This window comes from Tachysurus fulvidraco, chromosome 24, assembly GCF_022655615.1.
Source record: "Tachysurus fulvidraco isolate hzauxx_2018 chromosome 24, HZAU_PFXX_2.0, whole genome shotgun sequence".
NCBI lineage: Eukaryota > Metazoa > Chordata > Actinopteri > Siluriformes > Bagridae > Tachysurus > Tachysurus fulvidraco.
The window spans coordinates 285,001-307,506 of NC_062541.1; the positions used below are offsets into that span (position 1 = coordinate 285,001).

Sequence of the window (22,506 nt, forward strand, 5' to 3'; positions counted from 1 at the left end):
ATGCCTCCTGCAGAAACAGGACAAGTCTATAGTAAAGTCTTCCTCTATAGGCTGGAACAAAAGGAAGTAAGGAAACTAACAAACCTGCATTGACAATGGCGGGTTTGTTACTAGGACACACTGACAGCACCTTCAGCACTCTGCTGGTGGTCCACAGCAGCTTCTCATAGTTATACGTCCTCATAATGGTCACTAAACACTCAGGACCTCCGCTTGCTAAGATGATCAGCTACACACACACACACACACACACACACACACACACACACACACACACACACACACACACAGAGAGAGAGAGAGAGAGAGAGAGAGAGAGAGAGAGAGAGAGAGAGAGAGAGAGAGACTCCAGTGGCACTGTTGATAAATGTGGAAAAGAAACTTTCCCACTCTCAGTGTTTATAATGATTTATAATCCCACTCTCAGTGTTTATAATGATTTATAATCCCACTCTCAGTGTTTATAATGATTTATAATCCCACGCTCAGTGTTTATAATGATTTATAATCCCACTCTCAGTGTTTATAATGATTTATAATCCCACTCTCAGTGTTTATAATGATTTATAATCCCACTCTGTATGTTTATAATGATCTATAATCCCACTCTCAGTGTTCATAATGATTTATAATCCCACTCTCAGTGTTTATAATGATTTATAATCCCACTCTCAGTGTTTATAATGATTTATAATCCCACTCTCAGTGTTTATAATGATTTATAATCCCACTCTCAGTGTTTATAATGATTTATAATCCCACTCTGTGTGTTTATAATGATTTATAATCCCACTCTCTGGTGTTTATAATGATTTATAATCCCACTCTCAGTGTTTATAATGATTTATAATCCCACTGTCAGTGTTTATAATGATTTATAGTCTCACTCTCAGTGTTTATAATGATTTATAATCCCACTGTCAGTGTTTTTAATGATTTATAATCCCACTCTCAGTGTTTATAATGATTTATAATCCCACTCTCTGGTGTTTATAATGATTTATAATCCCACTCTCAGTGTTTATAATGATTTATAATCCCACTGTCAGTGTTTATAATGATTTATAGTCTCACTCTCAGTGTTTATAATGATTTATAATCCCACTCAGTGTTTATAATGATTTATAATCCCACTCTCAGTGTTTATAATGATTTATAATCCCACTTTCAGGTGTTACCCTGATAAGGATGAGGTTCCCGTTTCAGTCAGGTTCCTCTTAAGGTTTTTTCCTCATATAATATCAGAGAGTTTTCCTTTTGTCACTGTTTTAAAATATTAAACTTTTATTTTTATTTTGTTAAAAGTGTCATATAAGAAATGAATCAGGAATCATTTAGGAATATAGTATAAAATAGTACAAGCTCAAAAATGAGGACGTGGCAGCTGCATCAGACCACCCATCAGACATCAGACACTACCTCAACAATACCTCAGCACAACTCTCAACACATTTACAAGACAGGGGCAGATGAGGGAAGCCACAGCGGACTGAAGGTGCACCAGACAAGAGCTCATGGAGGTCACTGGGTGAATAACCAGATGATCTAATGGATGTAATGAAGAATAGACAGCTGGATCCAACAGACGGAATAACACAATGGCTGCTACAACCCAGGACCATACAACAGAAGGCAGGGTGCAAATCAAGAAGCAATGTTTCATTGAATAACACATGCAGGAATGATCCAATGAATGTGGCACAACCCAATGGTACAAGAAATGGTACAATCCAACAGATAGCAATGAACATAGATATTAGACAGAGTACACAGTCAGAAAAGACAAGCTAGTGGAATCCATTTATCGGAGTGAGATGGTTGTATGCTGCTTCTTTATAAAGTCAACAAAGAAATGAAATAAACACACACACACACACACACACACCTTACTCTCCTGGTTGGCATAGGACAGGATCTGCAGGCAGTCAGTGGTAATGGCGAGGAACTTTGGGTTTGTGTGTTTGAGCAGAGGAACAATCTTCTGCAGACCGTCACACATTCGCACCGCCATCTTGGAACCATCTTGGTGGAGCAGCAAGTTATGTAGTGTGGTGATGGAGTAAAATAATACGGCCTCCACTGGAGAACTGACACAGAAAGAAGGAATGAAACACAGTAAGAGGGTAGAGCGACATCTTAGGAACAGTTATGACCTGGTCCAGTACCAAAGGTTCCAGTGGGACTGTTTCTGTCTCCTGAGGTGGTCAGGACTAATATTCTGTTTAGTTCTGATTGGTTACAAACAATAAAATAAACACAACAAACTCAACAGTAAACAAAATGGCTTGCTGGGACCTTTAAAAGGATCTTTCAATTCTCAGCTCACATAAACATTTTAAGCAAATTCCTACCATGAAAGATGGATGTTTCATTTATGTTCCTGTAAAGGTAGTATACAGAGCTGTAGGGTTTCTCACTGACTTCCTTCCAGTGTGGTTATCTAAAATGTCCACATCTCATTTCAGGGTTTAAACTCTAACACTGAAGTGACACTGAAAACTCTTTCAGTCAGTGATAATACTGACAGCTACAATGCCTGGGCCTTCGGTTCACACCCTGACAAGTTTCACAGCTAAATATTCTGACCATAAAGTGCATGCTGGTATTTTTGAGGGAGTGTCTGCAGAAAACCAGAAATGTACTTGAACGGTACCTGATAGTTCTGATTCAGTGCTTTTGTCTGTCGCTGTGCAATGAGAAGAAGATGAGTGTTTTACCTGAGCATGTGGATGAGAGCAGGGATGCCTCCAGCAGTGAAGATAGCGTTCAGCCCCTGGTGGTGGTGTGACAGACAGTGGAGGATGCTGGCCATGCAGCGAATAGTCTCCATGTCGCTTGAGCTCTGCATTACCCGCAAAACTGCTGATATCATCACTGCTGACTGCATCATCACATGTCGAGAAGCATCATTACGAACCAGACGGCTCACAATTAGAGCTGCCTTCCTCACCACCACCTGAGTACAGAACCATTAGCACTGTTTATCCACACTATTAATAGTCCACATCCAAACTGTCTTGTACTAGTAACAGTTTTATCTCAAGTTAAAAACCTTAAATAAAAAAAACTGCGAACCACAAATGCAGTGATGTTCTGCAATTTCTGGAGTTTGCTCCTAAGAATTTCACTCACCAAGGCACATGTGCTGTGGTGATGTGACAATAAAAGTGACTTGACTTGCTAATACCTGGTCATCGTCAGTCAGCAGTTTGATGAGCTCTGGCAGGGCTCGCTTGGCAAGCTCAGCATCATCCTGGTAATTGATCAGGTGAACAATGGCATTGTTCAAGAGGTGTGAGGGTTCAGTCAAACGAAGTACATTAGACTGGGAGTCACTATGCACTAATGCCTCACGGTCTGCTAATGTCTCAGGAAACATGGCGGCCCGGACGCGCTGAGTTCGGGTCAACTGGGCATCAGAATCTAAGGAAATTAACAGTAGGTGAGTTTTTAAGCCAAACATGCTAACAAAGATTGCTAATTGCTAGCATAAAGTGCTAATCTGTATTAGCATACCTGCACTACAGTCCTCCACCGTAAATGTTTTGGCACTGATCTCTGATTGGTCTTCTTCATTTACAGTTGTGGCTCCTGATTGAATGCCAGAATCGACTGTGTAATAAGTCTTCTGCCATTCAGCTACTTTCACCTCTGCGTCACTTACTACACACACACACACACACACACACACACACACACACACATACACACACACACACACAGACACACACACACACACACACACACACACACACACACACACAGACACACACACACACACACACACACACACACACACACACACACACACACATACACACACACACACAGACACACACACACACACACACACACACACACACACACACACACACACACACACACACACACACACACACACACACACACACACACACACAAAGCTAATTATGAATTAATCAAATCTGATCTCCATTACTGTAAATAAAGCGACTATGATCTATGTGTCTGTGCCTCTCTGTGACATGAGGATTTTGTATGAACATACTTTGCATGGACATGTTCCTCTTCCTCCTGTCCAATCTGAAACACACAATAAACACACACTGATCTGCACTTGAATGGCAGACGGTAAAGCACATTTTAAAGCAAATCATGAGTATAAACATAATGTTATTAATTATTTAGTGTATATAGATAATACAGGCCTTACAGCGGTCCTTACAGAGTAAATGTCTTCACTACACACTAAACTTCACTACAGACTAATGGTCTTTACAAAGTACCCTCATTACTTCATTACTAACAGCATTACAGACTAACGTTATTACAGACTAACGGTCATTACAGAGTAACGCCATTACAGAGTAACGTCATTACAGACTAACATCATTACAGAGTAACGTCATTACAGAGTAACATCATTACAGAGTAACGTCATTACAGAGTAACATCATTACAGACTAACGGTCATTACAGAGTAACGTCATTACAGATTAACGGTCATTACAGACTAACGTCATTACAGACTAACGTCATTATAGACTAACATCATTACAGACTAACGTCATTATAGACTAACATCATTACATACTAACGTCATTACAGACTAATGTCATTACAGACTAACGGTCATTACAGACTAACATCATTACAGAGTAACGTCTTTACAGAGTAACGTCTTTACAGACTAACGTCATTACAGACTAATGGTCATTACAGACTAACATCATTACAGAGTAACGTCTTTACAGACTAACGGTCATTACAGAGTAACGTCATTACAGAGTAACATCATTACAGACTAACGGTCATTACAGACTAACATCATTACAGAGTAACGTCATTACAGAGTAACGTCATTACAGACTAACGGTCTTTACAAGGTAACAGTAATTACAGAGCAACATCATAACAGACTAACTGTGTTTACAAAGTAATAATCATTAGAGTAACATTTATTACAAACTAATGGTCCTTAAATACTAACGGTCATTACAGAGTAACATTTATTACATTACAGAGTAACATATTTACAGACTAATAGTCATTAAAGAGTAACAATCAATTATAAGGACAATGCATGCCTAGAACGGAGTTCCGTCTCAAAAGTCTGAAGTTTGGCTATAGTATCATTACAGTCAGAAATGAATCCAGAAAAGCCCTGAAAATGCCTCGATCAAATAAAGCCACAATAGGTCAAATTGGCAGTAAGCGAAGTAAGGAGGAGCTCTAATAGATGGAGGAGCTCTATTAGATGCAGGAGCTCTATTAGATGGAGGAGCTCTATTAGATGGAGGAGCTCTATTAGATTGAGGAGCTCTAATAGATGGAGGAGCTCTATTAGATGGAGGAGCTACTCTGGAGAAATCCAAGCTTTAAAGAGCATGATCATCAAACCCTGCAGTTATAACAAACTACAACAAGACATTACCCACCAAGCCGAACTAAGTAGATAATTACAAGGGCAGATGAATTCATGAATACTAACATGTGTGTAGTTATACAGGAGTTTAATACACACCAGTGAAAGATAACGAACCTCCGGAATAAATTGGTCGAAATGGAGGACTGTTTGCGGAGATGTAATATCCGACTAGTGGGCATACCTGAGCCAGCGGAGGGCAACAATGCTGTTCAGTTTCTCTAAGAATGTTTATCGAGGTAAACGCTATACACAGTATATATATATATATATATGTACCATTCAATCATGCTCTTTAAAGCTTGGATTTCTCCAGAGTAGCTCCTCCATCTATTAGAGCTCCTCCATCTAATAGAGCTCCTTCATCTAATAGAGCTCCTCCATCTATTAGAGCTCCTCCATTACTTCGCTTACTGCCAATTTGACCTATTGTGGCTTTATTTGATCCAGGCATTTTCAGGGCTTTTCTGGATTCATTTCTGACTGTAATGATACTATAGCCAGGGTGAAAGCTCAAGCAGGCTTCTAGATGCTAAAATAAAGCAAAGTGAATAATTTCCCATCATTACTTATGATGCAGAGGAAATTAATTATATCTTTATACTTTTTTATTACAATCTCTATAAAGCCGAATGTTCTCAAATCATAACTTTCAAAACTTAATCTTCCCTCCTTGTCCAGTGAAGAAACAGAGTTTGTTGATGAGACACCTCCCATTACTACAGAACTATAAGATGCACTGTCCAATAAAAAGAGGCAAATCTCCCGGATTCACAAAAGGCCTGTGATCTGGTAAGTTGGAGTGTGTTTGTGTAGTCCTGGGGGAATTTGGCTTTGGGAAAACATATCTATGGTTAAAACAATCTACACTAATCCTTATGCAGTTGTGTTAACAGGTAACACAATATTCACTTACATCACACATAGTAGTAAAAGGAACACAGCATAACATTTTTTCCTTGCCACAAATAATTAAACTATTCACTAATTAAACTGGGATAAAAATCCTTCTTGTTCCTTTGAATGTCTCTGCAAACGGTCTTACATTAGCACCTATTCATCATGTCCAATGGCATGACACAGCATTTGCATATCTAGGTTTGAAAATAACCTTAGGGATAAAATATAATCTAATCTTTTGTTTAAAGCCTTTAGCAATTTTATATATGAATACACAATTATTACTGAATATGGGCTGAACATCTCTAAAAACTGAATAATAAAAAGTTGATCACAAAAGAAAAAAAGAATAATGATCATTTCAGAATAACGGTCATTACAGAGTAATGGTCATTACAGAGTAATGTTATTACAGAATAATATTATTACAGATTAACGTCATTACAGACTAACGGTCATATTACATAGTACCATCATTACCAAGTAACATTCGCTGCAAGATAACAGTCATTTTTGTGTAACTTTAATTACTGAGTAACAGTCATTAACGAGTAACAGTCATTACAGGGTAACAGTCATTACAGAGTAACAGTCATTACAGAGTAACAGTCATTATAGTGTAACAGTCATTACAGTGTAACAGTCATTACAGGGTAACAGTCATTACCGAGTAACAGTCATTACAGAGTAATGGGCATTACAGGGCAACAGTCATTACAGAGTAACAGTCATCACCGAGTAACAGTCATTACAGAGTAACGTCATTACAGAGTAACATCATTACAGAGTAACGTCACTACCAAGTAACTTCATTACAGATTAATGGTCATTACATAATAACAGTCATTACAGAGCAACAGTCATTACAGAGTAACAGTCATTACAGACTAACGGTCATTACAGAGTAATGTCATTACAGACTAACATCATTACAGAGTAACGTCACTACCAAGTAACATCATTACAGATTAATGGTCATTACAGAATAACAGTCATTAAAGAGTAATGGTCATTATAGTGTAACATCATTACAATGTAATGGTCATTACAGATTAACGGCCATTACCAACTAACGGTCATTACAGAGTAGAGTAACGGTCATTACAATGTAACATTCATTACATCATAACAGACTATCGGTCATAATAGTATAAGGCCATTACAGAGTAACAGTCAATAAAGAATACCAGTCATTACAGATTAACAGTCATTACAGTTTATCATTATTACAGACTAACAGTCATTACAGAATAAGGTCATTACAGACAGTCATTACAGAATAAGGTCATTACAGACAAACAGTCATTACAGACAAACAGTCATTACCGAATAAGGTCATTACAGACTAACAGTCATTACAGAATAAGGTCATTACAGACAAACAGTCATTACAGACAAACAGTCATTACAGAATAAGGTCATTACAGACTAACAGTCATTACAGAATAAGGTCATTACAGACTAACAGTCATTACAGAATAAGGTCATTACAGACTAACAGTCATTACAGAATAAGGTCATTACAGACAAACAGTCATTACAGACAAACAGTCATTACAGAATAAGGTCATTACAGACTAACAGTCATTACAGAATAAGGTCATTACAGACTAACAGTCATTACAGAATAAGGTCATTACAGACTAACAGTCATTACAGAATAAGGTCATTACAGACAAACAGTCATTACAGACAAACAGTCATTACAGAATAAGGTCATTACAGACTAACAGTCATTACAGAATAAGGTCATTACAGACTAACAGTCATTACAGAATAAGGTTATTACAGACTAACAGTCATTACAGAATAAGGTCATTACAGACTAATAGTCATTACAGAATAAGGTCATTACAGACTAACAGTCATTACAGAATAAGGTTATTACAGACTAACAGTCATTACAGAATAAGGTCATTACAGACTAACAGTCATTACAGAATAAGGTCATTACAGACTAACAGTCATTACAGAATAAGGTCATTTCCGAGAAATCAGAATCAGAATGAGTTTTATTTCCAAGTATGCTTGCAAATACAATGAACTTGTTTTAGTGTCATACACTTCCATTACACATAGACAACAAGATGGAAGAGATTACCAAAAAAAACACATAATTTACATTCATAATGTAAAGACTGAAAAATAAATAACTTGTATGTAGAGTTGTGCTATAAATGATAGAATGGAATAGAATAGAATGAGATGCAGGGATGTACTGGGCTGGAGATAGTAACAGTTACATGTAAGATTATTGCACATTGTAACTGTATCATGGAGGAACATTTAACTGTTCATGAGGTAGATTGTCTGGGGGAAGAAACTGTTCTTGTGCCTGGTTGTTCTGGTATTTGGGGCTCTGTATCAATGGCCAGATAGTAAATCCAAAAGTGGGTGACTTGGATGTGAGGGATCCAGAGCGATTTTCTAAGCCCTTTTCCTCACTCTGGATATATGCAGGTCTTGAAGGTTGGGCAGGGAAGCACAGATAATCCTTTCAGCAGTCAGAACCGTTCTCTGTAGAGTCTTCTGATGTCTGAGCCACAAAAATCACTGATATATTGAGTTACATTCTCAGTAAACTCGTCCAGATCGTTGGCGGCAGCTTCAAAAACACTCCAATCTGTGAGGTCAAAACTGGCTCTGTATCACTGGTCCATGTCTTTACAGTCCTTACTACAGGTTTAACAGATCTGTTTCTGCCTGTAGGTTGGTATAAGATGAACCAGGCAGAGATCAGAGAGAAGCTGCCCATGTGGCTGAGGGATATGCATTCATACATGTAACATGCTGTGTGTATTTTGACTCCAGGTGTTGTTCTGTCTGCTGCTCCCCCAAATACAATGTTTAGCAGAATGTCTGATTAAGCGAAAACTGGTAGGAGATTCTTTTGTTGTGTTTTGCAGAATATTCAAGAGTTCGTTCCTGGTAAAACTGATCGTGTCTGATAAATGCAAAACAGGAAAAACTAACAAAACTCTAAGACAACTGGAGAGCAAAGCACCGTGGCTGCCATGTGTGCCACCATTTAAGACAATTTCATTACAGAGTAACGTCATTACAGACTAACGGTCATTACAGTTCAACATCATTACAGACTAACGGTCATGACATAATGATGGGGTTAGCCTTCTGAAACCCTGCAGCTTGTACTAATAGTGTCTATACAAATCAATTCTCATTACAGAGTAACGTCATTATGGATGGATGGATGGATGGATGGATGGATGGATGGACGGACGGACGGACGGACGGACGGACGGACAGACAGACAGACAGACAGACAGACAGACAGACAGACAGACAGACAGACAGACAGACAGACAGACAGACAGACAGATAGATAGATAGATAGATAGATAGATAGATAGATAGATAGAACTTTATTGTCATTGCATAGTACAGGTACACAGCAACGAATTTGAGTTTGGCATCTATCAGAAGTGCAAAGAGTAGCAATTGTGCAAATAGACAAGTGCAGATAAAGACACAACAAGCTTCGGATCTCTTCCCTGTTGGCCGATTCATCGTGGTTGCTGATCTGGCCATCAACGGTGGTGTCATCTGCATACTTGATGAATATGTTAGAGGCATGCAGAGGACACAGTTGTGGATGAACAGGGAGTTGAGTAGTGGGCTCAGAACACAGCCCTGTGGAATGCCAGTGTACAGAATGAGGCTTGAGGATACCTGTTTGCCCAACAGATTGAGGTCTGTTGCTGAGAAAGTCCAGAATCCATCTGCAAGTGGAGGTTCAGATACCCAGGTCACTGAGATTAGTGAGCTCAGTACAGTGGGAGAACTGTATTGAACACAGCGCTAAAGTCAATGAACAGTATTCTGATGTAGGTGTTTTTATCCAGGTGGGTGAGGGCTGAATGTAGAGCTGTGGAAACTGCATCCTCTGTCGACCTGTTCGGGAGACTGGTGTGGGTCCAGGGTAGGTGGTAGGCCCACAGTGAGGTGATTCAGAACCAGTTTCTCAAAGCACTTCATGACAATAGCGGTTAGTGCAACTGGGCGAAAGTCATTCAGACATTTGGCAGCTGAGTGCTTAGGCACTGGTATGATGGTTGTAGTCCTCAGGCATGTAGGAACCGTGGCTTGAGCCAATGACGTGTTAAATATGTCAGTGGAAACCTGTGCCAGTTGTCCAGCGCATGCTCCCAGAACACGTCCCGGTATGCCGTCCGGACCAGCTGCCTTGTGTGCCTCCACTCTGCTAAACTCTGAATAGATGTCTGTTGTTAAGAGTGAACGTGAACTGTGAGCAGTAGAAGAGTCAGCGGTTGAGGTGAAATGTCCTCAGCCTTGATCGAAACGAACAAAAAAGTGATTGAGTTCGTCTGGTAGGAAGGCACTGCTGGTTGGTTGAGATCGAGGTGTCGGTTTGTAGTCTGTGATGGTCTAGATCAAAGACCATCATTATAGAGTAAAGGTCATTAAGTGTAACAGTGATTCATAGTGTATATGAATAGAACTTAAGACCAAGACAGTAATCCACAGTGCTTTACTCTGCTGTAATATAGGATTTTTCTTTTAGTTTTTTCCTGAATGAAGAGAAACAGTTCTTGCTTCGTCTAGGAGAGCGTATAGCCTTCTGAAACCCTGCACTTTGAATTAATAGTCTTCATACAAATCAATACTCAATGCACATCTTTGCACTGAATCCATTAATCAACACAGCTAATGTTTTTAATCCTGTTGCTGAAGGCTGTAGAGATTTAAGATCCACTCTTACAGTCTAATAAAAACAAAACAACAGCCTCTGGTTGCAGATTTACAGAGCAAATTCATTTGACTTGCATTCACAAAGCTAGTAAAATAGGCATCCTGGGCATCCTCTGATCAAATGTTGTGTTTCCTTCAAAAAGGCGATGAAGGAGTGCAAGTGATTAAAGTCAGACCTATTCTTGTTCAAAGTTTTTACTATCAGAGGCTAAATTTATCCAGTAATCTGCAGGAGATTTTAATTGTTACCTTCATTTAAGATCAAACATTCAACACAATAATAATTGTGTAGCTAATTGTGCTAATGTGTGTGTGTGTGTGTGTGTGTGTGTGTGTGTGTGTGTGTGTGTGTGTGTGTGTGTGTGTGTGTGTGTGTGTGTGTGTGTGTTTAAAACGGGTGGAGACTTCAGAGCTTGCATATCAAAATGTCTGTGTGACTTTGTTCCCTATTCCCTAAATGGTGCACTTCTTAGGGTGCGGTGCAGTTGTTCGAATTCAGAGCGGTGTTATTATTTTTCCTTTGTAGTTCACTTTTATCCATAATGCACTGGAAATCCAGAGTGTGGCTTCAACAAACACTCACCCATGTCCCAAATGATTCAGTTTATTCTTCAGGATCACAGTAATTCAAATAGTACTTTCACCAGCATGAAGCATGATATTTTCCTGTTCTTTTTTTTTTAACAAAATAACTTCAACCAGCAAGCAGCAGGATGTGGAGTTTTCATTTCTTTCTTGTCTTACACTGATTTAGTTAATATAACACAAATATCAGTGAATATAAGTAACATGCATTGGTGCTACACATGACTACATATACAGGTGAGTATAACTCACTGGGTTACTGATCAGCAGGTCAGGGGTTCAAGTCCTAGCTCTGCCACACTGTTACTGTTGGGTTCTAGAGTAAGGTCCTTAACCATGTCACTGATGCTGCACTTTGACCCCTATCATTCTAACAAGCTGGGACAAATAAAAGCCTCCGATTCTAAAGATTTAGCAGAGCAACACGAGTGAAGGAACAGAGATCCATCATAAGATCCATCATTTCAGTGACGTGGGAAGATTGTTGAAGTATTGAAGTACTGGTTTGAATGTTTTAGAGACCTCTGATCTTGTGGGATCTTGTACACACAAAAGTCTATAGAGTTTACATAAAATGTTGAGAAAAAGATGAAAAAGCATCCAGTAAGCATGAGTTCTGTGGAAAGGCCTTGTTGATGTCAGAGGGTCAGGGGATAACTGACAGGAGACTACAGTAACTCACATAACCAATTTTTATCACCACGGTGAGCGGAAAACCATCTCAGAGCTCACAACTTAACCATGAGGCACATGAGTACAACAGGAGACGAATAAAACACAGAGAGAACATGCCAAAATCCCCCCAGGCTGAAGGCAGGGACCAAACCCCAGTGTGCAGCTTAAATTATTATTTAAAATAAAACACATAACATATACGCGCTGCATGTTGTAGTGGTGACGGTTACAGAGTGATATTCTATTCTACATTATTATATTTCTCCACATGATGTAGAAGTGACTCGGATTTTGCAGTAAACCGGTGACTCGATGTTCTTCTGCATGCTCCATGTAACATCCGGCTCAATGCGGCGGAAAGACAGGATTTTAATGTAAACTCATTTTATATCATGACGCCGAGCGAATTCACAGCGCGGAACATCACGAGCTACTGAACATCCGCCCGCCGGCCGCCCGCCCGCGGCGTCAACATCAAACACAGGGTAGGGAATAAAAATGAGGTCAGCTGTTGTGCGTTATTTACTTATTTACCTGTCGGTGTCCGTGCGGCTCCCGGTGCTGCTTCTCTTCTGAACCTCCGCATTCACACCACCGACCTCTCTCTCTCTCTCTCTCTCTCTCTCTCTCTCTGTGCGTGTCTGTGTGTCTCTCTCTCTCTCGCTCTCTCTCTCACTCTCTCTCTGTGCGTGTCTGTGTGTCTCTCTCTCTCTCGCTCTCTCTATCCCTGTCTGTGTCTGTCTCTCTCTCTCTCTCTCTCCCTCTCTCTATCCCTGTCTGTGTCTGTCTCTCTCTCTCTCTCCCTCTCTCTCTCTCTCTATCCCTGTGTGTGTGTCTCTCTCGCTCTCGCTCTCTGTGCGTGTTTGTGTGTGTGTATCTCTCTCTCTCTCTCTCGCTTTCTCTCTATCCCTGTCTCTCTCTCTCTATCCCTGTCTCTGTCTCTCTCTCTATCCCTGTGTGTGTATTTCTCTGTCTCTCTGTCTCTCTCTCTCTCTCTCTCTGTCCCTGTGTGTGTGTATTTCTCTGTCTCTCTCGCTCTCTCTCTATCTCTATCCCTGTGTGTGTGTATTTCTCTGTCTCTCTCTCTCTCTGTCCCTGTGTGTGTGTGTATTTCTCTCTCTCTCTGTGTGTGTGTCTCTGTGTGTGTGTGTATTTCTCTGTCTCTCTCTCTCCCGCCGCTGGCTCGCTAGCAGAAGTGGGCGTGGCCTATCGAGTAAACCAATCAGAACCTGCATGGTTTATGCTGTTTATTGCAGTAGTATGGAAGCTTTTGGCCTGCAGCCAGTTGTCATGGTGACCAGGTAAGGTTCTGCTTAGTTTTAATTGGCTTTGCACAATCTGACTCAGATTTTTTTTCAAAGTAATGATCACAAAAATGTTGTTGCTAGTTTTAATGTTTCAAATAAAGTCAAACAGGAGAACTCACTTTAGACTCTTCACGATCTCTAATCTCTAGTTATTAAACACTACAAGCTTTTAATGTTCTGACTTTTTAAAACACAAGACAATTTGCAGATGTTCATCAGGTCCACAGCTATAAGGGTTAAGTGCCCTCACACACCGTCAGTAACTGCTCTCAGCATGCAGACATTTTCTCTTATAGAATCTCACACTGAAATCCTGGTGAATTGGGACATGAAAATACAGTACATATTAAAGCTGTCGACACATCTCACAAACACCCCTCAGACACGAGGGAGAAACATTACATTGTACTGGTCTTACTTGTTTTGTAAAGAAACCTCTAGGTTTAGCCTGCTTTCCTTTATTTTACTAACCACTGCACATTTAGCACACACAGTCTGTCTATAAGCAGCATTTAGTGATCTAATAAGATCTACATATACCTGATTAGTTTGTATGATGGGTCATGGCTGCTCTCAATCCCCAAGATTTGATTAATTTCACTGCAAGAACTTTATTTTAAATGATGTAAAACCCTTGTGTGTACAGTGTGTGGAAAAAACTTACAGGGGCATGACCCCCCCCGTAAAGGGGTCAAAAAACATCAGCCCAAATAACACACATAAGAACACTGCCTACATGCACAATTTTAACCCCATACACTCATTTTATTAGTCTTGAGGCTTAACCAAACCCAAGAAATGTGGGATTATTTATAGAGAATGAGACAAAGGTCGCATCTGAGGATTTTATTGAAACATGTTGTACAAAACAAAGATGAAAAGCACACGATTAACTAAAAAGGAAAGAGAAATCAACTGGGTGTCAGCCATCTGAGCTGTGAGGAAGCAATGCTGGAGCAGCATCTCCAAATCGGAGCTAGAGTCATCTCGGTTATACCTTTATTTCTTGGGGTGGGGGTGGGGAGGGGGGATAAACTAAAAGTGGAAAAGGTTAATTTATAGGGAAGGGGGGTGCTTCTAGAAACCGTGGACTTTGAGCTGCTCCTCTTTGGCCAGTTCAATCTGTGTGTGGAAGATAAAACATCAATAATTTGACTTCAGTGTGCTGTAGGAACAATATTTGTACATTCATGGCAGACAAACACACTACATCTGTATCAAAGTAATTAAACTCGTACTTTTGTGAACCACATGTATGATGTACACTGAATGCATGTACCTCTGTGAGGAACTGGCAGATGTTCTTGCGCTGGTCTCCCTGCAGCTGGATCACTTCACCATACTCAGGGTGTTCAATCACTGTCCCATTGCATGCAAACTTCTGTAAGAGACAACACACAGCAGATATGGAGGCAAGTCAGGTGTGTATTGGATAAAAGGACTGACACCAAAATAAACAATTCAATACAATACAAATAAATTATGTTAAACCCCAAGCCACATTTGTGATGATCATATGATGACTGAAGGCACTGACCTTCTTGAAGGCCTTGACTAGCTTCTTCTTATCATAGTCATCGGCGATGCCCTGCACTGTGGTCAGAGTCTTCCTGCCGTTCCTCTGCTGGATTCTTATGTGGATGTAGTCCTCAGTCCCTGCTGGGAGCCGATCATCACCCTTAGTTGCATCAGCAAAGGGGTCTGGAACACAACATTACATCAATACATATACGGATTGCGGAGTGTGTGTATAAAATCAAAACAACTGCTCCAAAATAGCTTTAGCATCCTCTCGAACATCGGTTGCGCAAATCTCTAAATATAACGTGTCTGGGTCTCACACCAAATGCCCCGTCACCCTACCTAGGGGCCCTACATGTAGTGCTGCCTCCGCAGCGCGCGCGCGTTATAACGCTAAGCCGTTTGAGACACGACCCTGACAGACATTTTATACACAGCGACGCGAAGCAAAAAAAACGCCCTGTGACGGATTAAGTTTTAAAACCGAGCTGCTTCCATAACCAACAGGACACGTCACTAACACACACGTAATATCTGTGAACAAAAGGACGGACATGATGGAAGATGAGGCTCTGCCAGGATGAAGGCCTTATTTAGGCCGTGTTTATCCCATCTTTACTGCAAAACTCCGCCCACTAGCGCTATGATTGGTTATCATTGAACACGACAAGATCCCATAGGCTAAGCGCTGAGAACATTGTGACATTATCCAATCACGGCACATGAGACGGGTAACAAATAAAAAAGCTGTAAAACCGATTCTTTACGCGACACCGAACCGAATAACTAACAATCCGTGTCTGAGAGTCGGTTTCGCTGCACAGTATAAACGGTTCGATAAAACATTTGTCACTTTAGCACTGAAGTCCAGTTAGCTTTTGTTAGCCGTAGCCGCCATCTTTCCTCCGCCCTTCCCCCACTGTTAGCCGCTATGCTAACTTACCTCATCGAATCAAAAACCGGAAAAAAAATCGAAAACCGAATTAACAGATTTAAGTTAAAGTTAAAAAAGCTTTACTTTAATAAACGCCTTTATAATGATCAGTATTTAAACAAAATGTTATTTAAGACTTAATTACTTGATGTTTAATAACATTTAAATAATTAAAGAAATTGTATTGGAATTTCCTTAATAGAGATTAAAGTGATTATTTAAAAAGTCCACTATGTTGATAGATTAGTGAACACTAGTCAATGCTAATGCTAACGCCTTTAGCTAATCTCGTCAATCGTCGACACGATTTTAAAGGAAAATCTTACCAAAAGTTTGGAGGTTCTGGATAGCGGACATACGACACGGTTCCTCTTCCTTTCGGACGATAACGGGAGTCTCGGTCCGGTGTTGTAATGCGGATTTAGTGTTTAACGTGCTGGTGACGAAGCGACTCTGTGACTGGTCTTCAGGCGGTGGCTGTTGTTCAGCAGCTGAAACAAAATGGCGCCGGGTCTCGTCTTTATACACCGAGGAAAACAGCGACAAAGCCCCGCCCCTCGCCGAACCGTGGCGTCACTGTGACGTGTCACGTGTTTCTCCGGCATATTATGCAACATAGGTTAAGGTAGAAATAACACTCCGAATTACGGGAATATATAACGTTTAATTTGTATTACAAATCTGTATAAACGATGAGAAATGTCAATTATTAAACAATAAACTATGTTTATATCTACAATTTACTAAACATAAATAAATAAACAAATGTACATATTACCAGGATGTTATTGTTTTTGTGCTTGTTTGCGGTGATAACAGGCTTTCACAGAACGGACAGTAAATGGTTTAAACGTGTTACATTAATACTGAGTCCATTTTTATTTCAGTTTTATCTGTATCACATTTTTAACAATTGACATTGTCGTAAGGAAGCTTTGAAGAAATACAAACAATTCAGAATAAAAGCCATATTAATAGCCACAATTCAGAATAAAAGCCAAATTGAAATTCACATTTTTCCCTAATGAATATGTCTGAGGCATCCAGCTGAAATTAGAACCTCATCTTCATCTGGTTGACACCTGACAGTGGGATTATAAATCATTATAAACACTGACAGTGGGATTATAAATCATAAACACTGCGAGTGGGATTATAAATCATTATAAACACTGACAGTGGGATTATAAATCATAAACACTGAGAGTGGGATTATAAATCACAAAAACTGACAGTGGGATTATAAATCATTATAAACACTGACAGTGGGATTATAAATCATTATAAACACTGAGAGTGGGATTATAAATCATAAACACTGAGAGTGGGATTATAAATCATAAAAACTGACAGTGGGATTATAAATCATTATAAACACTGACAGTGGGATTATAAATCATTATAAACACTGAGAGTGGGATTATAAATCATAAACACTGAGAGTGGGATTATAAATCATAAAAACTGACAGTGGGATTATAAATCATTATAAACACTGACAGTGGGATTATAAATCATAAACACTGACAGTGGGATTATAAATCATAAAAACTGACAGTGGGATTATAAATCATTATAAACACTGACAGTGGGATTATAAATCATTATAAACACTGAGAGTGGGATTATAAATCATTATAAACACTGACAGTGGGATTATAAATCATTATATACACTGAGAGTGGAATTATAAATCATTATAAACACTGAGAGTGGGATTATAAATCATTATAAACACTGAGAGTGGGATTATAAATCATTATATACACTGAGAGTGGGATTATAAATCATTATATACACTGAGTGTGAGACTATAAATCATTATAAACAGAGTGGGACTATTAATCATAAACACTGAGAGTGGGGACGGTAAGGCTTTCCCAACTGCAACAGAGAAAAGAGTCCATTGTTGGGATCGTTGAGCCCCTTCACAATCTTCCTGGCTTCCTGGAGACCTGGTTCGAGGTGTTCTGTTGGTTAAGGGCTCGGATGGCCTGTTTGAAGAAGCTCCTCCTCATTCTCTCTGTGTTTGCTTTCAGGGAACAGAAACGCTTTCCTGACTGCAACAGAGAAAAGACTTCATTGTTGGGATGGCTGAGGTCCTTCATGATCTTCCTTCACAATGGTCCAGCACCGCTTGCTGTAAAAAGACTCCAGGTCAAGGAGCTCAGAGCGGATGGTACATTCAACTGACTGGACCACCCTCTGGAAAGCCCATCTGTCCTGCTTAGTGCTGTTTCTAAACCAGGCTGTAATGCTTCCAATCAGGAAACTCCCAATGGTTTAGAAAGTTCCTACTGTAGAACCTTATGGGCAGTTTAAAGTTCCTTAAGCTCCTGAGGTGGAAGAGAAGCTGCAGAGACTTCTTTTCCAGAGAGTTGATGTGAAAGGACCATGACAGATCCTGCGAGATGTGAACGCCAAGGTATCAGAAACTGTTCACTCTTTTCACTGGGGTCCAACTGAATGTTAATGGTTGGTATTTCCTCTTCTACTTTGTGCTGAAGTCGAATATGAGATCCTTCATTTTGCTGCCATTAAGAAGGAGATTGTGTGTCTAGCACCGGTAGGTAGGCCATCTCGTCGTTTTTATAGATTAGGCCTACCACAACAGTGTCATCAGCAAACTTGATGATGGTGGAGCTGGTAGTGGCCACATATGCATGTGTGTACAGTAAATATAGCTGGTATAATGGTCAAAACGCAACCTTGGTCTGACAGGAAGTTGGAGACCCAGTGATACAGAGACTGTCTGAGTCCCACCTCCCTCTGAACCGGGGCTTCTTATTTTTATTTTTTTATAGTGTAGCAAAAAAACAAACCAACAACCACAAACCAAAATGCAGTCCTCAGGGCCTCGTTGGGTAGGCATCCCCTGGTCTCTCACTTTCTGCATGGTGCCAGATGGCTGAGACCTTTCTGCAGACTGAGCCTTGCTTCCTGTAACCTCTTGGTGGTCCTAAAGGGGCTGCTGGAAGCCTCCTCTGAGCCCATAGAGTGAATCTCTAAGAAGTTTCTGACCCTGAAGATGACTCTGCACTTAGACAAAAGAGTGGGAGAACTGCAGGCCCTGCCAGTCACCCCTGCCTGCCTAGAATTTGCCCCAGGCATGTCCAAGTATATTCTGCACCCCAGGGTGGGATATTTCCCCAAGGTGCACAGGATGGCCAGTTGTTCGGTCATCCTACATGCCTACTGTCCTCTGCCTGGAACAGGGAAGGCTGGACTTGCTTTCTCAAGGGCTTTGAGAACTTATGTCCTCCCTTCAAGGTTGTGCCATAAGTCATCCTCCCTATTTGTCTGCTTTGGGAGCCGGACCAGGGGCAATCCATCTCGAAATAGTAGTTACATATGTAACCTAGTTCCCTGAAAATAATACAAGGTGCTGTGTCACTTGCCACATTCCAGGCATCCACTCATGCTTCCTTCAGACAAATAGAAGCTGGATGTGATGTAGATGCGATAATATGGACTTGCTGGCACATATTCCCCTCATCACATGTCCTTTTCGAGCCAAATTGCCGTGAGTACACACAGAGCTGGTGTCACTGCAGTCATCCAATTCTGACTATAACTCAGCACAGTATAGTTTATACCTTTCAAGGGGGAGGGATACATAAAGGTGAAAACAATCTAAACAAAACATGCAAATGCAGTTCAGGAATTAGCCAGTTATCGGAATTTCCTAGCCCTGATCACATCAGCAAAACAGTGTCATTCAAATGCATAAGTGCTAATCCAATCAGCCTGACAGTATTGCCCATACTTTCACATGGTCAAAGAAAAAAAGGCTTAGCTGTGCTTTGAGCTTAGCATTCACCTTTAACTTGGGACCCTGCACAATGGTCAAGAAGTGGAATCTAGTTATAACATTTTAGACATAAATTTGTGATTCCAACACTGTCAATAAACTGTAGGATTCTCCATTTAAATCTACAAAATGGTATAAATCAGACAGGAAGGATCTAAACCAACAAAAAGGAAGATGTGAAATAGGTCTGTAATTTGATTGCTCATTAATTAGGTTTCTTAATGAGGGGTCTAATAACTGCAAACTTGAAGGATTTAGGTATGTGACTTAAAGATAACGAGGAGTTAATGATATTAAGAAGAGGCTCAGCAGCTTTATGTAACACTCCTGTCAGTAGTTTAGTTGGGATGGGGTCTAGTGAACATGTTGTTAATGTAGCTGTAGTAATAAGTTTATCTAACTCTTCCTGTCCTGTACTTGTAAAGCTCTGTAGTTGTGAGTGTAGAGCTTTAGGTGAGACTGAGTCATGAGATGCTGTCACGGGTTGAACATCAACTATTTTATTCCTGATACTTTCACATTTTATCAGTAAAGAATATCATAAAGTCCTCACTACTGAACTGTGATGGACGTGTGTTCAGATCTCTGGGTTTTTGTTAATCTAGTCACTGTGGTAAATAAAACCCTGGGGTTGTTCTGGTTATTTCCTATGAGTTTGCTCAGGTGCTCAGAGCCCTAGCAGCTTTTAGAGCCTGTCTATAGCTGGACATACTGTCCTTATACACAGTTATAATAACCTCTAATTTAGTTTTTCTCCATTTTCACTCAAGGTTACGGGTCTCTCTCTTGAGGGTGTCCACCAATTTGTAGCATGTACGCATCATGTTAATTAGCGGGTAACAGTTTCCATTCACACAGCATTACACACATCGGAATAAACTAAACCACCTGAATCCTGTACCAGCACGTTATGTACAGCAGAGGGAGACACACACACACACACACACACACACACACACACACACACACACACACACACACACACACACACACCATTTTGCAGATGCCCTTATCCAGAGCGACTTACATTTTTACAGAAACCTCATCCTCATTTGGGTGACACTGGAGTGTGTGATTATAAATATACAGTACATTCTGGTAATTGTGTGTTGATGAGGAGGTTGTTGTCCTCAAAGACCACATGGAGTTGGCATCTCTTCTTAGAATGTCCAAATAATTCATGAAGCGAAGTCCATCTGGAGCTGGTAGATCTCTAGATGCCTCAGGATCCTCACAGAGTCAGCCTCATCTCAGTGGACGTCCAAAATATTCATAGCACAGAAGACAATCAGAGCTGGTACAATGTCTGGATGCCTCGGGATGGTAGAAAGAGAGAAGCAGTGGAGAGAAATTAGCACAGCTGCTGTTCATAATATTAACAAGCACAAAATGATAATGTGCATTTGGTCACATGTAATAGTGCACAATATTATGGGATGTATTATGTGTACGCCTGACTAAAGAGATGAGTTTTTAATCTACATTTAAACTGGGAAAGTGTGTCTGAGCCCCGAACACTATCAGGAAGACTATTCCAAAGTTTGGGAGCTAAATAAGAAAACGCTCTACCACCTTTAGTAGATTTTGAGATAATTATGAATGCATTTTCATTTCTTCATGTTCAGAATTCAGCAGTGATCCTGCCTGCCTGAGCTTGTCCTCATTTATCTGACACGTCTGATGAAACTGTAAACTTTTAGCATTGGGCAGAAACAGGGGTGAGTATCAGGTGATGAGTGGCAGCCAATACGTAGCATGTGTTCTGCTTATTCTGGCTTGTATTCACATGTTCAATCAACTTTGCAGTTGTCTTTTTCTCTAGCAGTGAAACAGCTTACTATCTCATTTCACTATTTATTATACAGAGTGGTAAATAAAAATTTTGACTTGGTAAGTCAGTGTATAAAATGTTCAGAGCATTATATATGTTTTTAACTGTGAAATAAACACCATAAATGCAGAACATTACACTAAAACATTATTTTATATTTCTGACATTAACAACTGAAGAGCATGTGGTGTTTAATTCTCTCGCCCCATCAGAGGTTACTGATTGTACTGAATTATTTAATGATGTGTGTTGGAGCATGACATACAGTACCTGAGAGGACCAAGACATTCTATACCACCAAGGAAACACACCCAAACCATCTACTGTAAACAACTCTAACACATTACTGAAGGGCAACTCATTCTGTTGCACCTTTTCCAGATTTCCAGATTTCTTTCTTCATTGTACACTTTATTTATGACAAAATCTGCATGAATAAAAATAACTAATATTCAAAGACCCTGAATATATAAAATAATATGTAATTTCACAAGTTACTATAGTCGCTATAGTGTAACACTCATTACAGTGTAACACTCACTATAGTGTAACACTCACTATAGTGTAACACTCATTACAGTGTAACACTCACTATAGTGTAACACTCATTACAGTGTAACACTCACTATAGTGTAACACTCATTACAGTGTAACACTCACTATAGTGTAACACTCATTACAGTGTAACACTCACTATAGTGTAACACTCACTATAGTGTAACACTCAATATAGTGTAACAGTCATTACAGTGTAACACTCACTATAGTGTAACACTCACTATAGTGTAACACTCATTACAGTGTAAC

General features: G+C 39.9%; 2 protein-coding genes across 2 annotated transcripts in view; both read right to left on the reverse strand.

Annotated features, from left to right (window-relative positions):
* The window catches only part of LOC113648412 (junction plakoglobin-like), a 22,837-nt gene extending 9,846 nt beyond the window's left edge, over positions 1–12,991 (reverse strand). The window contains exons 1-8 of the mRNA XM_027155580.2: positions 12,830–12,991; positions 4,028–4,062; positions 3,517–3,663; positions 3,188–3,423; positions 2,718–2,956; positions 1,886–2,087; positions 85–229; positions 1–7 (exon numbers count right to left, since the gene is read on the reverse strand). The exon at positions 1–7 is cut by the window's left edge and continues 97 nt beyond it. Of these exons, the coding sequence (XP_027011381.1) occupies positions 1–7; positions 85–229; positions 1,886–2,087; positions 2,718–2,956; positions 3,188–3,423; positions 3,517–3,663; positions 4,028–4,040 (989 nt within the window). The 5' untranslated portion in view covers positions 4,041–4,062; positions 12,830–12,991. The remainder of the gene's footprint in view (positions 8–84; positions 230–1,885; positions 2,088–2,717; positions 2,957–3,187; positions 3,424–3,516; positions 3,664–4,027; positions 4,063–12,829) is intronic.
* Positions 12,992–14,433: 1,442 nt separating this feature from the next.
* eif1 (eukaryotic translation initiation factor 1) lies at positions 14,434–16,567 on the reverse strand. Its single transcript, XM_027155583.2, has 4 exons — positions 16,384–16,567; positions 15,140–15,303; positions 14,882–14,983; positions 14,434–14,724 (listed from the first exon to the last, which is right to left on the reverse strand). The coding sequence occupies exons 1-4, from the start codon at positions 16,412–16,414 to the stop codon at positions 14,680–14,682; spliced, it is 342 nt and encodes a 113-aa protein (XP_027011384.1). The 5' UTR covers positions 16,415–16,567; the 3' UTR covers positions 14,434–14,679.
* Between the last annotated feature and the right edge of the window lie 5,939 nt (positions 16,568–22,506).